Here is a 22,739-nt window from a genome sequence, read left to right on the forward strand (position 1 = left end):
GGCTCTATAGGAAAGAGAAACTTCACAGAGGATAGTGGAGAGGGAGGGAGGAGAGGGGATTCAGTGACATTGGCCCTCGGAATAGCTGCAGAACGAGGTGGGATTAGGAGTGGGGAGTGAGTAAGGCAGATGGACTAGAAAAATCCAGCTGTTGCCAGGTAAGTTTCAGGGAGAATAAACAAGCAATTCCCTCTGAGGAGAATCAAAGAGCCCACGACTCCAGAACCTGTAAAGGAGTGCGCAGGTGTTACGGGATACCCCCAGGCCAGGCCTTTGAATCTGTGACAGTTGCCAGGCAGTGCATGGTGGGCATTCTGGCAACAGTACACAAGCATGAGGGAGTAGTAGGAAAATGGGTGGGTGGAATTGGGGCGTGGTACTTGGGACCAACAGGCAGAATTCCTGCCAGTTACCCAGGTGGGAGAATTCCCCTGCCCAGAGGCAGTCTGGAGGACCAGGAAGTGCATCCACACCCAGGCCACAGGCCTCCTGGTGAGCTCGGATCAAGGGAGTCCTTTGTCAAGCCAGGGTTTCACCACCAGCCACCAGCCTAACGAGGGTGGAGTTGGAGCAGTGGAGAACCATATACCCAATTTCTTTTATTTTTTTCCCCTACTCCTCTCCTTTTTAAAAATGCTCATCTCCACCCCAGCATTGCTTTTATGACCTGGGAGTGGGTCAAGCTTGGCTTGGAAACACTACCCTGGGAAATGATCTGCCCAGCAGCAGGCAGGAAGGACCCCATCCAGTGAGGGCCACACTACCTGCAGGCTGCGCAGGGTGGCAAGCAGATGTGGGGTGTGGGGGTAGGGTGAGGGCTTCCTGATGAGCCTTGCACAGAGGGGCCCCAAGGGTGGTAGGCCACAGCCCCGGAGTTGCAGACAGCTAGTTTGAATCCTGCCTAGCAATTTGCTGCTGTGATCTTGGATAAGTTTCCTTTCGTACACCTCATTTGTGATAGAAAGGTAGAGGCAGTGTCCCCTCCAGAGTTGCTTCAAGGATTCAGGATTGTGTTCTCAATAAAAGACTAACAAGATCTCCAGACTATATGCAGAGTGGCAGGCAGGGCTGCAGGCCCCTGAATGCCTGAGTTAACTTTGCTTTTCAAAATTCAGGCTGTGCCTGGAGTTGCCCATCTTGCCTAAGGCCTGCAGGCTCCACATCCGTCCTAATTTTTGCACGTGGCCCCATACTCGGGGCTCTGGGGTTACCCCATTAGCTTCCCATCTCTGAAAAAGCTGCAGCCCATTGCTGTCTCCTGAACCTTTCCACCCAGGCCTGGTGCTGTGCTGTGCTTGACCGTCCTTGGTAAAGCAGGGGTCTCTTGCATGTGCCCATACAGCATGTGTGTGTGTGTGTGTGTGTGTGTGTGTGTGTGTGTGTGTTCTGTAGCATGGGTATGAGCGTCCTTGCCCTAGCTGGATGTCCTACTTGCTTTATAAAACCTTGCATAGGCACACCTCTTCCCCCTCAGATTCGTTTTGTCTCTTGAGCTCTCCACACCAGGTGACACCTCCTGGGTCTCCTGCGCAGCTCAGCAGTGTGACATCTGAGCCTCCGCTGGACTATGTGTGTTGAGTGGGTCTTTCTCATAGGCCAATACTCCTGCCTGGCAGGCTTGATGCCTCATAATAGACCAGGTTGTAGGAAGGTTCTCTGGTTCAGTTTGTGAGGAAGAGCTGAGCCACACCTTCTAGGTCAGCAGCAGTGGGTGGCACAAGTCTGATGAGAAGCCTCCTCCCAGCACACAGGATCCCCAGAAGAAGCTGAGGCTAAAACTGGGAGCCTCTGGGACCCTGGCTGCCCTTCCCCTTCCATTTAAGACTTTTCTGGTATAGGGGGTAAGGTAGAGAGACAGTGAGGAGGCAGTCGGGGAGAGGGAGAGTGGGAAGAGAGGGCCCCCAAGTCAGAGAACCATGGCTGCCCTGACACTTGCTGAACCAGGTTCCCCACCTCTGAAATGCAGAGGATGAGGCAGCGCCTGGCAGGGCTGCTTCAAAGACCTGGCCCGGCGCCTGCAGACACAGACAGCTGCAAAGGATTTCTTTGCTGGGTGCCCCAGTCCTGTCCCCACCTTCATTTCTTCCCAGTAGGAAGGCAGGCAGCTCTTGCCACAGGCAGAACACTGAGGCATCTTTTGCTCTTACCCCCCCTCCCCCCATTTTTTCAGTGCTGGAAATGGAACCCATGGAGAGACACACACACACAGACACACACACAGAGGCTGGCCTGAAATAGGTTTCTTTCAAAGTGAAATTTCCCTAGTTTCATGACCTCGGGGCTAGGAATTTGAGTGTGTGGGGTAGCCACAGTTGTAGTTTCTTGCTGTGAGGCCATTTCTATACTCTGAGGAGGTAAGAACTGTCCCTAAGGTGTCCCAGCTTGAAGCCTCAGCCACCACCTGCTCAGTCCTTCTGCTCCCTGTGCCAGTTCCTTCCTCCCCGCACCCCTGCCGCCAGGCCCTGGACAGAGAACACAACTCCCACCCATACCCTACACACCCTAGCGCCCCCAACCCCCGCCCCCATGTCCTCAGCACCCACTTTGCCCCGTGAAAGCTGCCTGGATGCTCATTTCAACCAGACCCTGCTGCAGTACATGTCTTGGTTTTGACCACAGCCAGTGCCCTGGCGAAGTCCAAACCACGGCAAGCGCCTCCCGTCAGCTGCACCTATCTCTTGAGGCCTCTTAGCTTCATTCCCTCCCCACATAAAGCTTGCCAGGGCTCCTCTTCCAGCCCAGCGCTCTCGGCAGACCTCTGCATCTAACAGACTGTGACCCTGCAGCTGGGGCCTCCCCGACCTTCCCCTTCTGGCCCGCCCACCGTTGTATTTGTGTCTTCCAGCCCCTGCTGAAGGTCAGTTGAGCCCAGAATTTTACAACTCAGAGTGGAGAAGCTTCAGTTTTGCATTTTAATAATTTAAGATTGACGCACAGCCATGTACTCTAAGAGTCCCAGCCCTCTGGGCAGTATCCAGGTGCAGAGCAGGAAGCCCCTGGGCGGGGTGGCCAGCGCCTGCTCTCTAGAGCCTCCCTGCTGCCTCCCTGCCCACCCACAGCTGCCACCAGGGAGGTCTGGACAGGAAGCCTGCAGCTGGGGGACAGCCAGACACCAGCTGCAGCCCTGTCTCCAAGCTGGACAGGAGAACAAAGACCCAGGCCAAGCTGCAAACTGTAGCTCCATAGGCAGAGGTGGAGGGGAGGGGGTGGGGCAGCGTGGAGGGGGGTGGGGCGGCTCCATCGACCACCACACTTTCCTGCCAGCCCAGCCTGCCACAGCTGCATCCCGTGAAACGGGCTTTGGTTTCATTTTTTTCCCCTTTAACTTTATATATCATAAAAATTTCTAGGAAATTTTTAATATTCTGGCTACCAGTTAACATCTCCCAGATGTTCCCACATCCAGAAGGGCCAAAAACTCATCAGAGCATGTGTTCTGATGTTTGCGTTGGCATGCATGCTCTCTGGCTGGGGGACTGCTGCGCCAGGACGCCTGCCCCTTTCTTTCTGGATGAAGAGCAAAGGTGGTGCGAGTGGGAACGAGGAGAATGGGGCTGGAAGGGCGTGGGGCCTTAGTATCCACTCTCTGGAGTGCTGGAGGCTGGCCCAGCCTTTTCAGGAGTGGCACCTGAAGGTGAGGCCAGCTCTCCCACGCCAGCCACGGGAACTCCTGAAGCTCCTTCCCCTCCCCCACAACAAAGGGACAGTGGATGTTGCCATCCCTGTAATAGAAAGAAACCAGTATTCTCTTTCCCCAGTTCTGCAGCATAAATTAATGGCCCTACCAAAATACATTCACAGGCTCCTTGCCTGTCCTTTGGGTAGTCAATCACAGCAGTCCTGCCACAGCCTGAAGGGCTGGATGCCGCTACAATCCCCATCTTCGGTCCACAAAGCAGCTCTGTGCATTCCCAGTCAGCTCAGGGTTCCTGAGGGGGTGGTTGTTGGGGCAACAGCTTTTCCCGGTCACTGAAGGACAGGCCTCTGCCTCAGGACACGAACTGATAAGCTCTCTGAATGGGCCAGGAGCTCCTGGATATAAGCCAAGCTCAGCCCTGCAACCTTGGCCCCGTTCACCTCCAGGATCTCGTCCCCCACCCCGAGCAGCCCCGAGTAGAGCTTGGCGGTGTCCAGGTCAGCCATCTCCTGCACGTAGAGCCCTGCGAAGAGGAAGGAGAAATGGAGAGCCCACACCAGAACCTGCAATGCTGCAGATGCTGGCCAGGGAGCACGGTCAGCATGTAGGATTGAAGTGTTCATGCAGGGGCCAGCCACACTCACGCATGCACGCACGCACGCACACACACACACACACACACACACACACACACGTACACACCGTCCTACTTCATAACCACAGTTGGCTTTATACATGCATCTCCTCTGGGTCTGACCTCTTCTGTTCTCTTTCAAAGTGGAAATGCCCCAGGTGCAAAGAATGCTTTGAGGGTGACACTCTTCATTGATACTGCTGTGAATGCGCTCATCCTTTTCTGAGATGAGCATTTATTGCACAGAAGTAGCTTTTAAAAATGAAAAACTCGGGAAGATAGCTCAGTAGAATAAGTGCCTGCCTGGCAAGTACAAGGTCTTATGTTCAATCCCCAGTACCATAATAAATAAATAAACAAATAAATAAAATGTACCTCTAAAAAAAACAAAAAGAAAAACTTCCTACTAGGTGCCTAGTACTGTGCTAGGTGGGCCCTAGTTGCTGCCTCAAGGAATCCAGACACTGCGTGAAGGTTGGGGTGGTGTGGGACAGCATCGCTGCAGTAGGGAAAGTGTTTGAAGCCCAATCTTTGCCCCACAGCACGTCCAGGGCTGACCTGGGCCTTAGTCTTACACATGGAGCCTCATTTGGGACAAAATACTTAAAAGCAGTGGCTCACTCTCCTCTTTTTCCCCCACCTGGAAATAGCTATGCCTGGCTAGTATGATCATTCCTTGGTCTAGAAGATGCAAGTGACCCTTCTGTGTCTGTCCCCTGGCTGCTTTTCAGGGATGCCCTCAGGGACCTGCACTGGCCAGCCTGGCTTCCCTGGCTCCAAGCAGCAGCACCCAGTGGCTCTCAAATTCTGCCAGCTGTGCCCACCTGGGATGTGCACAGGCTCTCCCGTGCTCTGTGCCAAGGGAATGTGTGAGTCTGGGGCACAGCCAGGTCTGCTAGAGGATGATCTTGCGGGGTGCCCTTCATGCGGCTGACAACATCAGCAGACTTCGCTGGGGCAGCTCAGCACACAGTATTGCCTAGCCCAGGCTCAGTGGATGCTACAGGAGAAACAGGAAGGGCTGCCCTGCAGTCTGGCACCACTTCCTTTCCTGAAGCTCAGTGCTTAGCAGGGACTCCGAAAGCCATCTGGGCTGGTTGCTGTCTCTGGCCCGACGCCGTTTTCAGCATCTGTGACCCATCAGAAATCTTGCTTGGCCCACTGAGCCCTAGAGCACCCAGTGCAGCTCCAGCCAAGGTTCAGAGGCCTGCAAGAGCACAGGTGTCTGCTCCTCCTCCACGGAGGCACGCAGGGTCTGTAGCTCCGTCAAGCAAAGCTGGTCTCTGCACACGCTCCCTCTCCCTGGTGCCCCGTTCAACCCCTCTGCACTGCTTTCTAGCCCGGCTGAGGCTGGTCGCCCCTTGCCCAAGCGTGTCTCCGTCCTGGCTGAGCAGCCTTTTCCCTCAGGCTCTGCCCCACCTATTCCCTCCTCTCTCAGGTGGTGAGTGGCGGCTTGCCCACCCCATCTCCCACACAGGTGGCACAGGGAGAGGAAGGTGAGGGGCCTTGTGAACCAATGCACAGCGGGAGAGGCAGGTGGGGAGTAATGAGAAATCCCCAAAGAATGCAGCTGAGCCTGACCAGACACTGACATCACTGGTCATTTTTGGGAGAGTTGGATAGGTTTCCTAACTGAAAGCCGTAACAAAAATATGACAGACAATCTGCTCCTGTGGGCATTTATTGTCTGCTGGAGGTGGTCTTTGTGAGGATGTGCAGTCTAACCGTAGCCAATTAGGAGCAGAAGGCAGAGCCTGCTGTTCATGAAGAAACAGAATATGATAGCCAGCAAGCTAACAGCAACATCCTGACACTTTACCAAGGAGTCAGGTCTGCCCCAGCTCACCCCTCTGCAGCCCTGGAGATGTGACCCTGGCTCTGGAGGAGGGTCGGGTGAGGCGCACCAGGACCTGCTCCCTCCAGGTGCCCAGGGACTGCTGGGAGATGGCTAGCTGAGCAGCGGGGGCAGGGCCAGGAGCTCTGCAGGGAGAGAGGAGGGACTGGGGGGAGGTGGGAGGGAAGAACGCAGCACCCTGGGGTGCTGGACCTCACACTGGCAGAGGGATGTGGGTCATGCTGGTCCCTGTAAGGATTCTGTTCCTCCCTGTACCTCCTCCTTCTGAAAAGGGAAGGGAAGAAAACGAGCCAGGCACTTTATTTTGAACCTGGTCAGATGTTTCAGTGAGTGGTATCCTTGTTCCAGGCTACGGAACTGAGGCTCAGAAGGTAAGTCAGCTGCGCAGGGCCCCCAGCAGAGGCAGCGCAGTACACACTCTTTCTTCACTGACTTCCAGCAGAGGGCCTGGGAGGCCTCTCTGACCTGCCTAAGAGGCTGTAGGGACAGGCAGGACACTGACTCCTGGAGAGCATGTCACAAATGTCATCCCCGGTGAGGACTGCCATTTCACCCTCTGCAGGTCCAGAGCGGGGAGACCTGTCCTCTCCCATGCTCACCCATCCTTCAGCAAACTTGGCCAAAGCTACCCACAAAGCCCTAGAAGCCACCCTTCTTCCCCTGGTCCACAGCCGCCCAGTCCATGCCACCTTCACGTTCCTCCTAAACTCAAGCAGCAGCTTTGGAAAACTGCTCTGCCTGGCTCTGCATTTTCCCTCTGGGATCTTTTCTTAGCCCTGCAGCCCCACCCTGTTCATGATAAATCTGCTTTCAGTCCTTGGGGACTCCCTCTCACTGAGAAAGCCGGAGGCCTAGGCTGGTACAGCCCACCTCCCCACTCTGCACCTGCTGTGCTGCTGCCTGGAATGCCCCTCCCGTGCCTGCTTGGTTCCTCCCACGCCCCAGCTCCACCTCTGCTTGGGTGGCATCATGGAGAAGCTGCCCACGCGTGCATCTGCCTGCTTTATTTGTGTTTTGTTCCTCCGTACTTTCTATTTCACTATCTGACATAATACACTCGATAAACTTACTGTAGACACAGCCTCGCTGGAATGTGTGCTCAGGAGGTCAGGGATTTGCCCATTACCTGTGCTACTGGAACCCCTAAATCCACGATGGTTTGTGGTAGGTGCTCTGCACGTGTCTGCTGATGCAACAAGATTGCAGAGGTGACCTGGGCTGCATTCTGCAAATGTGGTGACAGGCAGATTTTTCTTTTCTAGTTCAAAGCACAGTACTCACCCCTCCTTGGCAGAGCCCAGCCAAATGGGCTCCTGAGTGTGTCCCCCATGTCTCTTTGCTTTTCCCTCCCCCACCATGTGCCTCTTTTCCTACTCATCTCTGGGATATCTTTCAGGGTCCCTTGCCCTGCACTGCATCCTGGACCACAGACTGTGGGCAGAAGTCCAGGGATGAGCTCACCCATGGCAGGATGGGACAGGACTACCAGAGTGCAGAATGAGGCCCAGGGGCCCTCCATGTCCCTGCTGATGCTGAAATCAAAAGCCAGAAGGTAACCCAGCGGGGGCAGGCTGTGGACAGGACGCACAGGCAGGCAGGCATGCTCCACATGCCCAGACACACCGGCAGCTGGAGGAGGGAGCCGCTGCAACATGTCACCCACATCAAAGGGCGAGCTGAGGCCGGCAAGCACCAGCAGCTCCCTGCCTTCCCATGGAAAGGGAGAAGCCTTCCAGATTCCAGTCCCAGGATGCCACCACACAGCAGGCAGACAAGGGGTCAATGTTGCCAGCCCAGAGCTGCAGCTGCCAGGGCTGTCACAGTGCTGACTCCCAGGGCCCTGGGACCCAGAGGAGCTCACCCAGGGGCCCTGTAGTGCAGGGGCTTTCTGAGCACCACCACTCAGACAAGGAAGGACCAGGCAATGCCTATCCACTGCCCAGAAGCCCTGCAAGCACCACTGAAGAAGAGGAGGGTGCATACCTGAGTCCCTGCGTCCATTCCCGGAGCCCACACGAAAGCCAAAGGTGCCCTCAGGGGAACGCTGCAGCTGTAGTTGGCTTGTGCCATCCGGGAACACTGCCATCACGCGGCCCACAGTGCGAGCCAGGCTGGGGGCACCAACATCCTCCACACTGAGGGCGCGCCTGTGAGGGCACCAGAGAAATGGAGAGCAGAGGGCGGGCATGGGGTCCCAGCCTCCTACTGTTTTAGTTCAGGTTGCAGAGGCCTCTCAGACTCCAAGCCTGGCAGTGCAGCTGGGGTTCCCTGGAGCCCCCACTGACCCGGCCAGCTCCAAGGGCACCTAGGTGGAGTGGGGTGGGTCTCCACATCTGTCCAAGGTGCCTCAGGGCCAGCATCAGACCAGAGAGCTCCACCACTTGCAGTGTGGCTTCTACATGCTTTCAGTAGCCATCGGGGATCTGACAAAAGCTGTAACTTCATATAAAGTTTCCAGGTCCATCCAGTGGCCTGGAAGAGAAGCAGCTGGCCTGGGCGGCCTCAGCAGAGCTCACGGTCAAGGGCTCTGGCTCAGAGTTTAATCACACCTTTAGCTGGGATAAGGAGTCTCTAGGCTTTCTGACTTGGGTGCATCACCAGAAGCAGAGAAAGGCTCAAACCAGCAGGCCAGCCCTCCCCCTCCTCACAACCTCCCACCTGCTCAGCACAGAGCGAGGGCACTAAGAGGTCACCCCAAGACTCCTGTGCCATCTGTCTCTCCACACATAGGGTTTGCCAAGGGAAGGGTACATAACATGCCTCACTTCCTCCCACTCCCCTTTGTGGTACTAGGGATTGAAGCCCAGCCCTTTGCATTAAACTGTAACACTCAGCCCTTTTTATGTTTTGAGAAAAGGTCTCTGTAAGTTGCCCAGGCTGGACTCAAACTTGGGATCCTCCTGCCTCAGCCTTCCTGAGTGAGAAGCCACTATACCTAGCTTCTTGTTTCCTCTTAAAGAGGGCAGGGATGCTGAGATAGGAACTAGCTTCTAGCTCCACTGGTCACCCTCAGAGTTTACTTTCCAGGTCAGCTGTGCTCACACTTACCTGCCAGGTGCACTGGGGTACCCTGGGCCCTCCACCACATAGAGGCTGGACCGGTCCCCCCTGCCACTCAGTAGAGAGTGGAGGTTCTGAAAGGAGGCAGCTTTCCGATGTTGGCGGGAGGGAGACACCTGGTGGGGAAAGCCCAATATTGCAGGTGAGAAAAGCCACCTGGACCTGGAGATAGTTCAGCAGAATAAGCGCTTGCCTGGCAAGTGCAGGGTCCTGAGCTCAATCCCTGGTAAAACAAAAACTTGAGGCCACTTATTTCACTAGGTGAAGGGCTCAGTGGGAAGGTCGAGGGCTCAGTGGGAACCCTGGAATTTAGGAGAGGGGCCTGCATCAAGGTTGTTTTTTTTTCAATTTTAGCCAAAACAAGTTAGTATTAAAATACTGAGCGTATTCCTGTAGGAAAATCTAATTTTTTTTTCTAAGATGAAAATGAAAGAAAATTAACTACAGAATAGCATAATTTTAGGTTTAAAATCTTGAATATTTTGTGAGTCTTCGGCATTTTATGATCACTTCTGTTAAAATTTTTTTATATATGCATGTACTTTAAAACATTGAACGTAGTGAAAAAAAATATATGTATGTACAAGATAGGATACATATACAGCTACTTTCTCTTAGTTCAGTGAGAAGAAAAGTTCGTACTTCAGGTCTTGTTTTGTTTTTGTTTTTGTTTTGTTTTGTTTTTGTGGAACTGGGGATTGAACTCAGACCCTTGCACTTACCAGGGAAGCGCTTATTTTACTGAGCCATCTCCCCGGCCCCAGAAGGTTCATACTAATATTGTTTGTTTGGTCTTTTGTGTGTGTGTGTGTGTGTGTGTGTGTGTGTGTGTGTGTGTGTATGTGTGGTACCAGGGATTGAACTCAGGACCTTGCACTTCCCAGGCAAGCGCTTATTCTACTGAGCTATCTCGCAGCCCACTAATATTGTTTAGACAAGCTATCATATCTACATCTTGTCCTCTGAATACTATGAAGACAACAATATGCAATGTATTATTGTAACTGTCATACTAACCTATTTTGAAACTGTTTCATTGCTATTTTATCTTTTTTTCTTTTAAAAATGAATAAAATATTTTTAAAAATTGAACCTAAAAAGCTGAACAAGTCTAAGTCCCTCAATGAATTTATTTTATTTTATTTTATTTATTTTATTTTATTTTATTTTATTTTATTTTATTTTATTTTATTTATTTGGCGGAACCGGGGATTGAACTCGGGCCCTTGTACTTGTCAGGCAAGTGCTTATTCTACTGAGCTATCTCCTTGGCCCTCCTCAACTGAATTTACAATATGCCTAGGGCAGGGATAGGCACAGGTCGGGTGGAAGCTCCAGGTGCACGCAGGAGGTGCCGGCTTAACAGCACGACTGGAACGTGGAAGGCGAGACGGCACTTTAGGAGGTCTGGGGCCCCTGGAGGAGCTGCTGCTGAGGGGCCGCTGAAGCAGGAGCTCCCGGGCGGAGAGGTCAGTGCTCCGCAGAAGCAGCGGGGCAGGGGGCGGAGGCGCGACACGTGGGCTCTGGGTGGTGAGGCCCCGGTGTAGTGGACTACGAGCCAGAGGCAGGATTCGCCCTCAGGCCCCTTGCGGCCCTGCTGAATGATGCTAACAAGTGGGGCGAGATCGTCTGCGCTCCAGAAAACACCCTAGAGAGGAGGCAATTCTGAAGGTGGGTTGGAGGTGGTGGAGAAAGAGCAGGAAGAACGACTTCTAAACAAATGTTATGCACATTAGTATGTCGGGAGCTCATGCATCTACAGTCCAGGCACTGGTGTCTGCTCCAAACTCCTAGGCTGAAGCTTAGTCACCAAGAACATGGGAGTCCTGGAAGTGATTACCTCATGAAGGCAGACCCCCAGGGGATGGAGGATGCCCAAAGAGCCTCCTTGCCCCTTCTACCATGTGGCACTCAGGCGTCATGAGGAAGCCAGCCCTCGCCAGACACTGACTATGCCGGGTCCTTGAGCTTGCCTCTCCCAGCCTACAGAACTGTTAGGAGGAAGTTTCTGTGGCTTGTAAGTCACCTGCTCTGTGGAATTCTGTTACAGCAGCACAAACATACTGAGAAGTGCTCTAAAGAAGCAGGCGAGTCATTCAGCAGCCTACGAGGGAGCCTGAGCTTGCATCTGACCCAAGAGGTCTTTCTGGCAGAAGCTAAGTTAGACCAAAGGGACCAGCAGAAGTATCCCAGGGAATGGGGAGAAGGGGAGGCTTCGGGTACAGGCCTGGAGGCCCTGGGGGAGCTGCGGAGCTGTCTAAGCATAAGGGCAGGTGCTTGCCCACTTGGGGACAAAACAAAAACCAAATCAGTGAAGCACCTACGTCACTGAGCATGCGGCGGCATAACACGCTAGCAGGAAGTATTTCCCTCCAAGGCATGGAGGACATAAATCCTTCTACACGCTCCTTTCTTCTTGGGAGCTTCTTTCTTCCGCACGCCCTTGCTGCGCGTCCTCCCACCCCCTCTTAGCCAGGCTGCTCTCTAGCTCTGCTCAAGTCAGCTTAGGCTTCTGTGAACCTCTGTTAGGCAAACAAGGCCATCACTTCCCTCGAGGAGTTTACAGAAACAGCTTTGATGCCATGAATCCAGGGCCCACACCAGGCCCACACTGGCCGCATCTAAGTGCAAGAAAGCAGCGAGTTTCTGGCACAATGAGTCACTGTGGCTGCCTTTCTCCCCAGCGTGCCGTCTGCTTGTTTCTCTGCCTTCCAGTCATTCTGCACACCAATATTGTGTGACACATCAGTTAATGTTCTTGGTGAGAGAGGTCCCCAGGAGTCTCCTCTGACACATCCTCGTCCTCCACAGTCTGAGACATGCAAGGCTCCGGTGCCCCAGCCCACACTCACTTCCCTCATTTAGACACAGGAGACAGAGGAATCTGTTTGGAAATGACAGCACGGGGTTTCCAGAGACCCTCTGGAGAGCTCAGGTGCCGTGCTTGGTTTGCCAAGACTCGCATACGGGGAGGGAGGACTCAGCTGGCCCTGCGCTTCACCATGTGCTCACCTACGCTCCGGGTGTCCTGAGCACTGTGAGGATCCTAGCTACTGTAATCAGTACTGGGAAAGTAAGGTCAAGTGGGGCTCCCCCAAAGGATTACACTCTAGTGAGGGGAGAGACAGAAGTCAATTAAAATACTACGTGACGGGGGCCTGCCCATTAGCTCAGCTGTAACAAGGCAATCAGGATGCTGTGGTTCGATCCCCAGATCCTCAAGCCTTACCGGACCTGCCCTGAAGGCATCCTGAGCCAGCCAAAAAAAAAAAAAAAAAAAAAAAAAAAAAAAAACCACTTATGAACTTTTGGGGCCGGGGAGATGGCTCAGTAGAATAAGTGCTTGCCTGGCAAGTGCAAGGGCCTGAGTTCAATGTTCAATCCCCACTTCTGCAAAAAAAAAAAAAAAAAAGACATCACATTTATTTGGGCCAGGGAGATGGCTCAGTGGAGTATGCGCTTCCCTGGCAAGCACAAGGGCCTGAGTTCAATCCCTGGTTCTGCAAAAAAGAATACTATGTGATAAAGTTCCATGAAGCACAGAAGCAGAGAAGGCCAACAACACAAAGCATCACCCTGCTCAGCATGAGGAGGGACTGGGCCGGCTTCCTGAGGACATCAGCCTGAGTGCAGACAGATGAGCAGATATGGGCAGGAGAGGAGGGGGAGGTGCTTTCCTGAAGATTCAGAGTGTGACTTGCTAGCACAACTGAGTGATGAGAGATGAGACACAGCTCACAGAGGCCCTGGGGTGATGCCCAGCAGTCTCAGCTTTATCCTGAATGTGGTAAGTGACCAACAGCACACATTCAACAAGGGGGTGGGAAAGCCAGACTTGCTTAACAGAAAGATCCCAGAAGTCACACAGAGAGAGGCACTGAGGGTGATCCATCTGACTAAATGAGTCACTGTGGCCACAGAGAAAATTCCAGAATGATCAGGCCAGGAGCTCTTCTGGACTCAGCAAAGGTGGTAAAATGGAAGGAGAGGAAGAGGGAGAAGTCTAGGTGAGCCTGGGCCCAGGGCCATGGGTAGAAGGACTGAACTCAGGGGTGCTTCCCACCTGCTGTGTCCAGGCAGCCCACCTTGCCTAGATCTGCTGTGGGCATGCCAGTAGCTCTGCTTCCTTACTGCGGGCTCCCTGTGCTTCTCCTCTCCCTGAGCCCCTCATTCCCTCAGTGCCACATGAGCACGGGCCTCACCACCCCTTGCCTGGGGCCCTGAGGACTCACCGGACTCAGGGACTGCAATGATGGGGCTCTCTTTACTTTGGGGGTACTGCTGTGTGAAGCCAAGCCAGGTGCATCAGGCTGTAGCTGCTCCACACTGTAGCTGTGGGACTTGCCCAGCTTGGGCCGGGACGTTGGGCCCAGAGCGGAGAAGAGCTTTTTCAGTCCCAGGGAGGAGGTGATGCTGCTGCTCCTTTTCTTCTTCCTGTCAGAGGGTGAAGCCAAGGGTGGCCTGGGCCCTGCAACAGCCACTGGTGATACTCTGAAACACAGAATGGACATGAGCAGGCGTGGAAGGGGCTGGAAAGCAAGGGCAGGATGCTGTGCCCCAAGGTCTCATGGGGCCCAGATGGGCCCATGCTAGTGCTTTGTGGGGAAACTGACAACCAGTCTGCAGGAAGGGCAGCAGAGTGCACTCTCCTTGGGAAGCTTCTCATTCAAGGCCCCACCATAAGTGCATGCCCACAGCATGCAGCCCCGTCCTTCCTTCCTTCTTTCCTGCACTTACTTGCTCTGTATTGTGTTTTGCTTTCTTTTGTCTTGCTTTTGAGACATAGTCTTGCATGTAGTCCAGCTGGCTTTGAACTCACTACGTAGCCCAAACTTACTACGTGGCCTCAAACTGGTAGAGATTCTCCTGCCTGGGCCACCCAAGTGCTGGCGTTACACTGCTGTGCCACCACACCTGATTCCCATTCTGTATTTCATTTTGTCTTGTTTTGTTTGTTATTTCTTAACAGCCTCCTATGTGCCAACCTCTTTCATTTCCTGGGTATGTTGTGTATATGACAATCCAGGTCTTTGCTCCCAGGGGCTTATCAATAATGGACCAGTCAGCAGAGGAAGAAAAATGTCAGGAACTGGCCTGTGTGGTGAAAAGAGTGGCCAGATGACTATCAGACAGTGGCCAGGGATGGTCCCTGAGATGACCCTTGACCTGAGAGCTGGAGGATAAGTAGGAGCCAGGCTGCCAAGCCTGGAGGTGACACCTGCAGGAACAGGAGCAGCTGGTGCTCGGCCAGGGCAGCAGCAGGCTTGGTGTGTTCAAGAACAAGGGCCAGGCCACAGGACCTGGGCACAGGCAATGAGATTGGGGCAGTTCGGGACACAAATCAGACAAGGAGAGATGTGATGGCCCCATGACAAGGGGCACCAATTCTACTCCACTGCTGGGACAGCCACTGCAGGGTTTTCAGTAAGAGAATGATACCATTTAACTAGGGTTTTTTTTTTTGTTTGTTTGTTTGTTGTTGTTGTTTTCTTTAAAGATAGCCTTGGGCCAGTGAGATAGCTCAGTGGACTAAGTGCATGCTTAGGCAAGCGCAGGGACCAGGATTTGATCCTTGGGACCACATGCCACAGCAACCCCACCCCTGGGCGTGCTGATCTGGCAATCGAGCCTGGGCACGGTGGTGTATGCCTATAATCCCAGCGCTGGGGAGGCTGAAAACAGGATCACTCCGAGTATGAGCTGCATAGTGAGACCCTGTACCAAATACATTAAATAAATAAATAAATAAATAAATAAATAAAATGATAGCCTTGGGTGTGTGTGCGTGTGTGTGTGTGTATACAAGAGGACAGGAGTGAAGGCAGAGAGCACACAGGGAGCTGTATCCAGGTTGTATAAGCAGGAATGCAGCTTAGACCGGGACGATGGCGAGGTGGCAGCTGGAGCTGGTGAGGTTTGCGAGGGTGGTTAGAGGGGGTGAGGAGCAGCCTCCAGGCCTGTGTGCTATGCGATGGCAGTGATCCTGGAGATGCCGCTGCTTTTGCTGAGGGGCTACCAGACAGCCTAATGGAGGTGCTGTGCAGGCTCTAGGGGGCAGTACTGAACAGCACACAGGCCTGGAGGCGAGCAGCCGGCTCTGAGGGCAGGGGAGGCCTTGGACTGCATGCAGCCCCCAGGCAGCGCATGCGGAGCAGGGAAGAGAAGGCTTGGGCACAGCAAGGTCTTAAGGGCAGCCCAAGGAGCCCCTAGGGCAAGGACTCAGCTGAGGGAGAGAAGGGAAAATGAATGCCAAGCTTGGCATCTCCAGCATGTGGATGTTGTCACGCCTGAGGCCTGGAGGAAGTTCTCCCAGACAGGCAAGTCCCCTGGGGGCACCCTGAGGGCAGCACCCCAACAGCTGTGCCCATGCCCAGCACAGGGTGTCCAGTGAGTGGATAAGCAGGTGCATCAGACTATGAACTGGACACAAAGCATTAGGGGGCTCAGGCTGGGACATGGGCTCTGCACCCCCTGAATGGAGGCAGCAAGGTCAGTTGTGCCACCAATTCTGGGTTGTCCAGCACCTCCTCCTGTGGTGAGGAATCTCGCTCCTGTCACTTACCCGCATGGTGTGTGCCCCCCAGAACTGGAACTGGACTCTGTCCTCTGCAGGCCTCCCTGGGCTTCCTGCTGGGACTCTGGCTCCTCTGAGGTCAGGCAGAGGGTGATGCCCATGGAGTGGAGGGTGGCAGCGTCTGCTAAGTCAACAGAGCCCTGGCATCCTCCTGAAACAGAGCATCCCTCCTGTGTCAGACTGGTCATCCTCAGACACGCTGGAGGACAGGGACATTCCAAGGCTCAGAAGCAAGACAGCAAGGGATGCAGAAGAGTGGGAGGCAGTGGAGAGATGCAGACAGCAGCAGGTGACTGGGACTCAGGCCCCTCCCTGGGTGTCCTCTGGACTGGAAACCATTTGGGGACAGGAGCTGGGTCTTGGGTACTTTGGCCACCCCACTGCCTAGCATGGCCCCTGGTACACAATAAACGATTAATACATTTTTCTGAAATGATGGGGTTGCTTGGGATAAGTCAACCCCCTTCTTTATCAAGTGACATAGCAGACAAGGGGAATATTTTGTATTCCTGGGACAGAAACACAATCTTAATTTCTCACAGCTTTGACAATAATGTCATTTTGGGTGCATGCACACACGCTAGGCCATGAGCTAACTACCGCCACCAGGACTGGCTTCCCCCAAAGGGGATGGAGCACAGAGGAGGTAAGCAGCTTGCCCAGGGCCTCACAGCCAACGATAGGAGCATCACTCCCCGCTCCAAGCTTTGAGGAAGAGCAGGCCTGGAGTGCCCAGAAGGGGCAAGCCAGTCGCACTTAAGCCCCCAGAGAGAAAGAGCCACCGCTGAGCAGGCGTGCGGGCACCTTAGTCCAGCACAGATCCCCATGATACTGTGAGCAAGGGAGAGGGACAGTGGTGGGCGCACCAGAGCCAGAGATGATGGCGTCAGCACCCTCAGGTCATTACTGTCATCTCTCTGCCCTCGCCTCCACACCACTCCAAGGCCTGGATCCCAGCTCCACGGCCATCAGAGCCATAGAATAGCAAGCAAGACTGTGTGGCCTTGGCCTTTTATTTCAGTCCACTTGGTCATCTGGGACTGCAATGCCAGGGGCTGTAACCTGGGTCTACCAACACCCAGGATAGGAGGCGATACCCTACAGCCAGCAGCCTTGTCTGTGAAATCTCCCAGCCAGCCAGCAGGGCAGTGGTCAGTAGGGCACAGGCCAGAGAGCCCTGCAGGAGCTCTATTCCTGCGTCCATGTGCACCTTGGGGTTCCTAGTCCCGTAGGGGGCATCTCCACCTCCTTCCCCACAAGGTACTGGGAGTGTTATCTACGTCATCTGGCCATTAACTTGACCGTTAAGTGAAGACAGAATGACTGGAGCATCATAAACCTGATCTGGAGCTGAGCAGGGGCCATGCAAGCCTTACCAGCTCCGCTGCTTTCGAAGGGTGGATCCAGCTCCTGGCTGCAGGGGATCCTCTCTTCTCTGCCCCCGTGGACAGCTGTCTGCCAGGGCTCCTGCTGCCCCAGAGGACTGCAGCTATTGCAGCTGTTGGCAGACAGGCCCAGCAGGGGACACGTGACTGGGGGGATGCAGGGCTGACTCTGTGCAGGGCTGAGTCCACAGGTCCTGAGAACCCCAGTTCTTGGATGAGACAGTGGCAGCGCGATCCCCGCAGGTTCTTCCTGCTCCCCTAGCCTGCAGGGTCCAGCCAGCCCTGCCTCTCTGTGAGGCCCAGGGGAGGTGGTTCTGGTAAGAGTCCAGCCTGCAGGGCAGTGAAGAGTGTCCGGCCGCTGGGTTGGCCTGGGGGCAGTGGGTTGCGGATGGTTTTGTGGCAGGGAGGAAGTGCTGGCTGTTTCCAGATTCTCGTGGCTCTCCAATCTACCTGGCCCTGAAGATGCCAACTTCATGGACAGTGCTGTGGCACAGGCTGGCCTGCATGCAGCCCGGGAGTGCACAGGGTGAGCCTGGTGACTTCCCAGCTCTGGTCCAGGCTGCTTGTGGGGGACCAAGGCAGCCATCTCAGGTTCCAAGGGAGGAGGCTGAGAGACAGCATCTTCTTTCAGAAACTGAGTCTCCACAAGCCTCTGTTCGGCTCCTTCTTTCACTTCATGTCCCGCCTCCATGTTCTCGACCCCTTTCGGGTGATGCCAGGCCTGAAGACCATAGAGAAGCTCCATCTTTGCCTTCCTGGACCACCTGAGGCTTCCCTGCGGCCTGGAGTCCCGCTCTCTGGGGCTACTGCCATGGGCCAGCCTACCTGCTCTGCTGTGGGCCCAGCATCTGTCTGAGGAGTCTTTACCATCCAGGGCACAGCCTCCCTCCTCGGGGCACGTGGTGGGCTCCCCTATATGTGTTTCCCGGATCCTTTCTGTGTGGAGCCTTGGCTCAGCAGGGAGGAGCCAGCACTGCGAGCTCAGGCCATGGGAACTGCGGGACCCTGGCAGCATGCCCTCCACCCCACAGGCAGCCTGGAGCTCCCCAAGGACAGCTGGGTCCAGGCGTTGGCTCTCAGGGCAGTTGCTGGAGGCTTGGCACTTCTTGCTGGCCCAGTCGGGTAGTGGTAGAGCATGGCCCCTGCAGTCTGTGCTGTCCCCCGGCCTGTGCAATGCACCCATCCTCACCCTGCCATTGATATAGTCTGCAAGGTCTGGCTTGGAGTGCAAGGGGCCCTGGCCCACGGCCTGCAGCACTGTGCTCAGCACCTGGCGCTGGCGCTGGCGCTGCTGTAGCCGCTCCAGCCGCTCCAAGTGGCGGATCTCAGCTTCACAAGCAGATTCATCTGCAAAGCGAACGTGTGACAGGGCCATGCCCTGCTTGGGCCACTGCCCACTGCCAGACTCCCCACTGGAGGAGTCACCCAGGCTGCTGCACGGGAGGCTTTCTCCATAGGTGAAGGTGGTCCTGTCACCCAGGGCTGGACTCCTCCGGCCAGCTCTAAAGAAAATGGGAGAGAGGTCACAGGCAGAAAGACATGGTCTCCCCTGGTGCTCCATGGGAGGTACAACCCCTGGTGCTCCATGGGAGGTACAATCTACAAGGTCACCCCAAATCAGGTACTGGGAAGTCAGGTAAAAAATGCAGCAGAATGCCAGCCCCTCTGGATCCTGGCTCACCGTGCTAAATAAAATCAACATGACCTTTACTTTTGGCTTTTCCTTGGTTGCCTGATTCAATCAGTTATTGAACTCAGGATTATAGAGAAGGAAGATAGCAAGATTTTATATGAAAGTGTGTGTGCACACATGTGCTCTCCCACAGTGAGACAAAAAGATCTGACCACTGTGTGCTTCTGGTGGTGAAAAGTCACAGAAACACGTGCAGCCAGCCTTCTCTGTCAGTGCGTTCCACATCTGCGCAGTCAGCCACCCACGTAGTGAAAATATCTGAGAAAAACTGCATCTAAACTGAATGGGTAGGCTTTTTGTTCTTGCTTTTATCCCAAAACAATACAACATGGCAACAATTACCAGACTCCACCTGAGCAGACAGCTACAGAAAGACAAAAGCAGTTACCTGCCTGCCACAGCGGACTGAGCCAGAGAAGAAATTATCCGTTATTGCACAGAAAATTCAAACACGCAAAGATCTTGTGGGTAAAACTCAGACGGGAAAGATGAAGAAAGAGACAGTAAACACCTCAGCCATTTACATGTTTCAGAGTCACCGGAAACGCTGAAGTGTCATCGATAAGCCTTCAGGGAGGCATGGCCATAGACCCATTAGTTCAACTGGTATGGCTTTCCTGTTTGTTTGTTTGTTTTCTATATCTTTAGGGAAAGGTTTATAGGGTGTTCAGGGTCTCACTACTAGATCAGACTCGTAGTGATTCTCCTGTTTACAGCCTCCCAAGAGCTGGGATTACAGGCTCGTGCCACCACACCCAGTCTCAGTCACCATCTCAGCGCACTCTGGGGACAGTGCCGGCATGGCACACTGGGGATCGAACCCCTGGCCACTGAGCCTGCTTGCAGGCACTTTAATCCACTGAGCTATTTGGCCAGCCCAGCGTTCCTAACTGTGAGTTATTATTGATGTAGTATTTGCTGTCTATGAGCAATATTAAAGCCCCTTCCCCTGTGTCATTGTTTTTGATTTGTCAGATCAGTCTTATTTTTGTAGACAGTGCTTACATTTTGTTTACTGCGGAAGTTATCTATCATTACAACAAAGTAGAAAATAGATGAATTCATCTCTAATTTTAACACTTATTCAAGAACAACACAGAATTATTGGGTGCTGGGAGCTAAAACTACTGAAGTGAACAATTGTGAGCAGTCTGCTTTATTTTCTTCATTTTATAAAGGTGTGCATTAATTTTTATTTGTAAAAAACATAGCAACTATTTCACAGCATTTGCATTGTATTAGATATTATAAGCAACCTATTTAGGGGAATGTACGCAGGTTATATGCAAATACTGCCCCGTTTGGTATAAGGGGTTTGAAGATTCAAGTATTTTGGAGTCTGAGATACTGTAGGATAAATGTATGCAAAGTCCTCATGATGAGGGAAGTGGGTATATTAAGTTGTTATAGGGATTTGCTGAGAATTATGAGCTCTGTGTGTGTGTGTATGTGTGTGTGTGTGTGTGTGTGTGTGTGTGTGTATGCACATGCACACTATGGGGGATGAACTACATTATGTTTAGCTACCTGCCCAGCCCTTTTTCTTTTGAGAAAGAGTCTCACTAAGTTGCCCAGGCTGGCCTCAGTCTTACACATACCCAGAATTCCAGGCTCAAGGTTCCACTCAGTATTCCTATGCACTTGGCTTGGACACAGCTACTGGTGTCGGTGTCCCCCGTGACCTCTGGGCCTCGGCTGTTCCACACCCCATCTGATTCACTCATGCCCATCCTGTTCCTGCTGTAATAGACCTGCTGGGCTAGGCAGTCTTCGTGTGTATCATGAGCTCAGGTCTTGCTCGGCTTCCGAAGCTGCCCCTGGTGTGAGAAACCACACACATTTCTCATGCCAGGGCCCCTGGAGCCAGGCAGGCTGTGTTCTGGGTCATTATGCACATGCCCCGGCCAATAGGCTCTTTCCTATCAGAAGCCACCTAAATAAAGCCCATACTTCTCCCAGCCTCTTCCATCCAGCCACCTCTCACCATCCCATTGCTAAGTGCTTGCGGGTCCCCCTTTGTTTCTCTCATTTATCATTTCTTTACCATTCACCTGCAAGGACCTCTCATCCAGCCACTGCATCCACCAGCTTTCAACATACCACCCCAGAGAGGGCACAGGCCAAGGTGATGGTCTTTGAGACAAAAAGACAGGCCCTTCACAACCCTCCCTACTTTTTTCTTCAGTTCTGTCCCCCACCACCCCAGAGGGCTTCTCCTGCCATCATTTCCTGGAATCTTCCTTTACCTGCCTGGATTCAGCTCCTACTTTTTAAAATCCAGCCATCATACAGATACCACGTGTGACAGTTAGCTTTATGTGTCAACTTGACCAGTCTGTAGAATCCAAATATTTGATTAAAGATTATGGCTGAAGGTTCTGTGAAGGTTGTTTTTAGGGAGGGTCAAGATGAACATTTCAAGTGATGGATTCTGAATAAAGCAGATCATTCTGAATAATGTGGTGAGTCTCACGCTATCAGTTGAAGGCTTTAAGAGATTGGACAGACCTACCTGAGCAATAAGAAATTGTGCCAGTAAAGATTCTTGCCTGGGTCTCCTACCCTGCAGATTCTGGATTTACCCAGTTCCCCCAAGTGCATGAGTGAACTCCCTCTGTGTACACATACTGGGGCTGTATTTCTCTGGAGAACCCTGACTGCAGCCACATGGAAGCCTCCATGGACACCTGCACCATTCATCAGCCTTCTCAGACTTGGAGATGTTGGAGCCAGGTGGGACCTTGAGAGGCAGCAATCTCGGCCCCTAGAAACCAGTGGAGGGGATGCCCTCGGTACCCCTGCAGACACCCTGGCCAGGCACAGCCCACAGAGGCAAGACCCACCGGAGATTCCCCACCCACCTAAAGCCCACTTCTCCAAAGGCCCAGCCTGTGGCCTGCGCTGTTGGACAGACACGGGCTATAAATTCTGGTGAGAAAAATGAAATCCCAAGGTGCATCTTGCTGCCTTGTCCTGCCTTCTTGGGAGTAAGAATACCAATTTGCTGATCCCCAAATCCCAAGAGCTTTTGCTTCAGGAGCTGCTCAATATCTATGTTGATTTGTTTCCAGCAAATGCAGTTACTGCTGCCCCTTTACCTCCTGGAAAAAGCCCGTGTGTGCAGGCTCCGCAAGGCTCCTGCAGCCAGACCTGAGTTAAGGAAGCTTCTCCGTCTGCATGCTTCTCAGAGGGCAGGGCCATGTCTTCCTCAGCGCTGCACCCCCAGTGCTTGCCACAAAGCTGGTGTCCTAGTTAGGTGTGGTGGCGCATGCCCAAAACCCTAGTACATACCCTGGGAGGCTGAAGAAGGAGGATGGCAAATTCAAGCACAGACTGAACAATTTAGCAACTTGGGCCACGCAAACTTAGCAAAAGTTGTCTCAAAATAAAATATGAAAAAAGGCTCAAGGATGTAGTGAAAAGGCCATGGATTTGATCCCTAGTAACATGCATGCATGCACGCGTGCACGCTTTCCAGATGCTGTTCTGCCTGCCTCTCCCTTTCCATCGTCTCTTGGCAAGCCGCTCCTTGGAGGGAGTGATACACCCAGCCCGGTGGTTCCGGTGTCTAGCTGAGGCCTGGGGCCCATGTGGCATGGCTGTATTAACTCTGCCCAGCCCCCCAGGGTGAGCGAATGGAGCGTAACCTTTCGAAGCAGCTGCAGCAAGCCATCTGGCGTGGATTTTTCAGCTATCCCCTCCGAGGATTCGCCAGCACTGCCAAGGCATAGTAATTCTTTTCTGGACACAGCAGCTGCTAAAGTGGGTCACCTTGCATTTTTATAGCATTTCTATGGTCAGGAAAAAGGAACCTACTTTACAATAGAGATTGGGGTTGTTGTGAGGTGGAGGGGCGATTTGGAGAAGAAGTACCCAGGAGGGCAGGTGCATGTTGAATTCT

The 22,739-nt window shown here is 53.4% G+C and overlaps 1 protein-coding gene across 3 annotated transcripts in view; it reads right to left on the minus strand.

The window, feature by feature from the left end:
• Positions 1-2,904: 2,904 nt before the first annotated feature.
• The window catches only part of Kiaa1614 (KIAA1614 ortholog), a 35,832-nt gene continuing 15,997 nt past the window's right edge, over positions 2,905-22,739 (minus strand). Inside the window, exons 5-10 of one of the 3 annotated variants that reach the window (XM_012517404.2) lie at positions 17,137-18,647; positions 15,749-15,911; positions 13,419-13,677; positions 9,175-9,302; positions 8,110-8,273; positions 2,905-4,160 (exon numbers count right to left, since the gene is read on the minus strand). In XM_012517404.2, coding sequence (XP_012372858.1) covers positions 3,967-4,160; positions 8,110-8,273; positions 9,175-9,302; positions 13,419-13,677; positions 15,749-15,911; positions 17,137-18,647 — 2,419 coding nt within the window. In that variant the 3' untranslated portion in view covers positions 2,905-3,966. Of the gene's footprint in view, positions 4,161-8,109; positions 8,274-9,174; positions 9,303-13,418; positions 13,678-15,748; positions 15,960-17,136; positions 18,648-22,739 lie in introns of all 3 variants that reach the window. The other 2 variants (XM_023703581.1, XM_023703580.1) reach the window with 2 other exon arrangements.

The sequence above is a fragment of the Octodon degus genome, unplaced genomic scaffold (genome assembly GCF_000260255.1).
Source record: "Octodon degus isolate 3935 unplaced genomic scaffold, OctDeg1.0 scaffold00176, whole genome shotgun sequence".
Lineage (NCBI taxonomy): Eukaryota > Metazoa > Chordata > Mammalia > Rodentia > Octodontidae > Octodon > Octodon degus.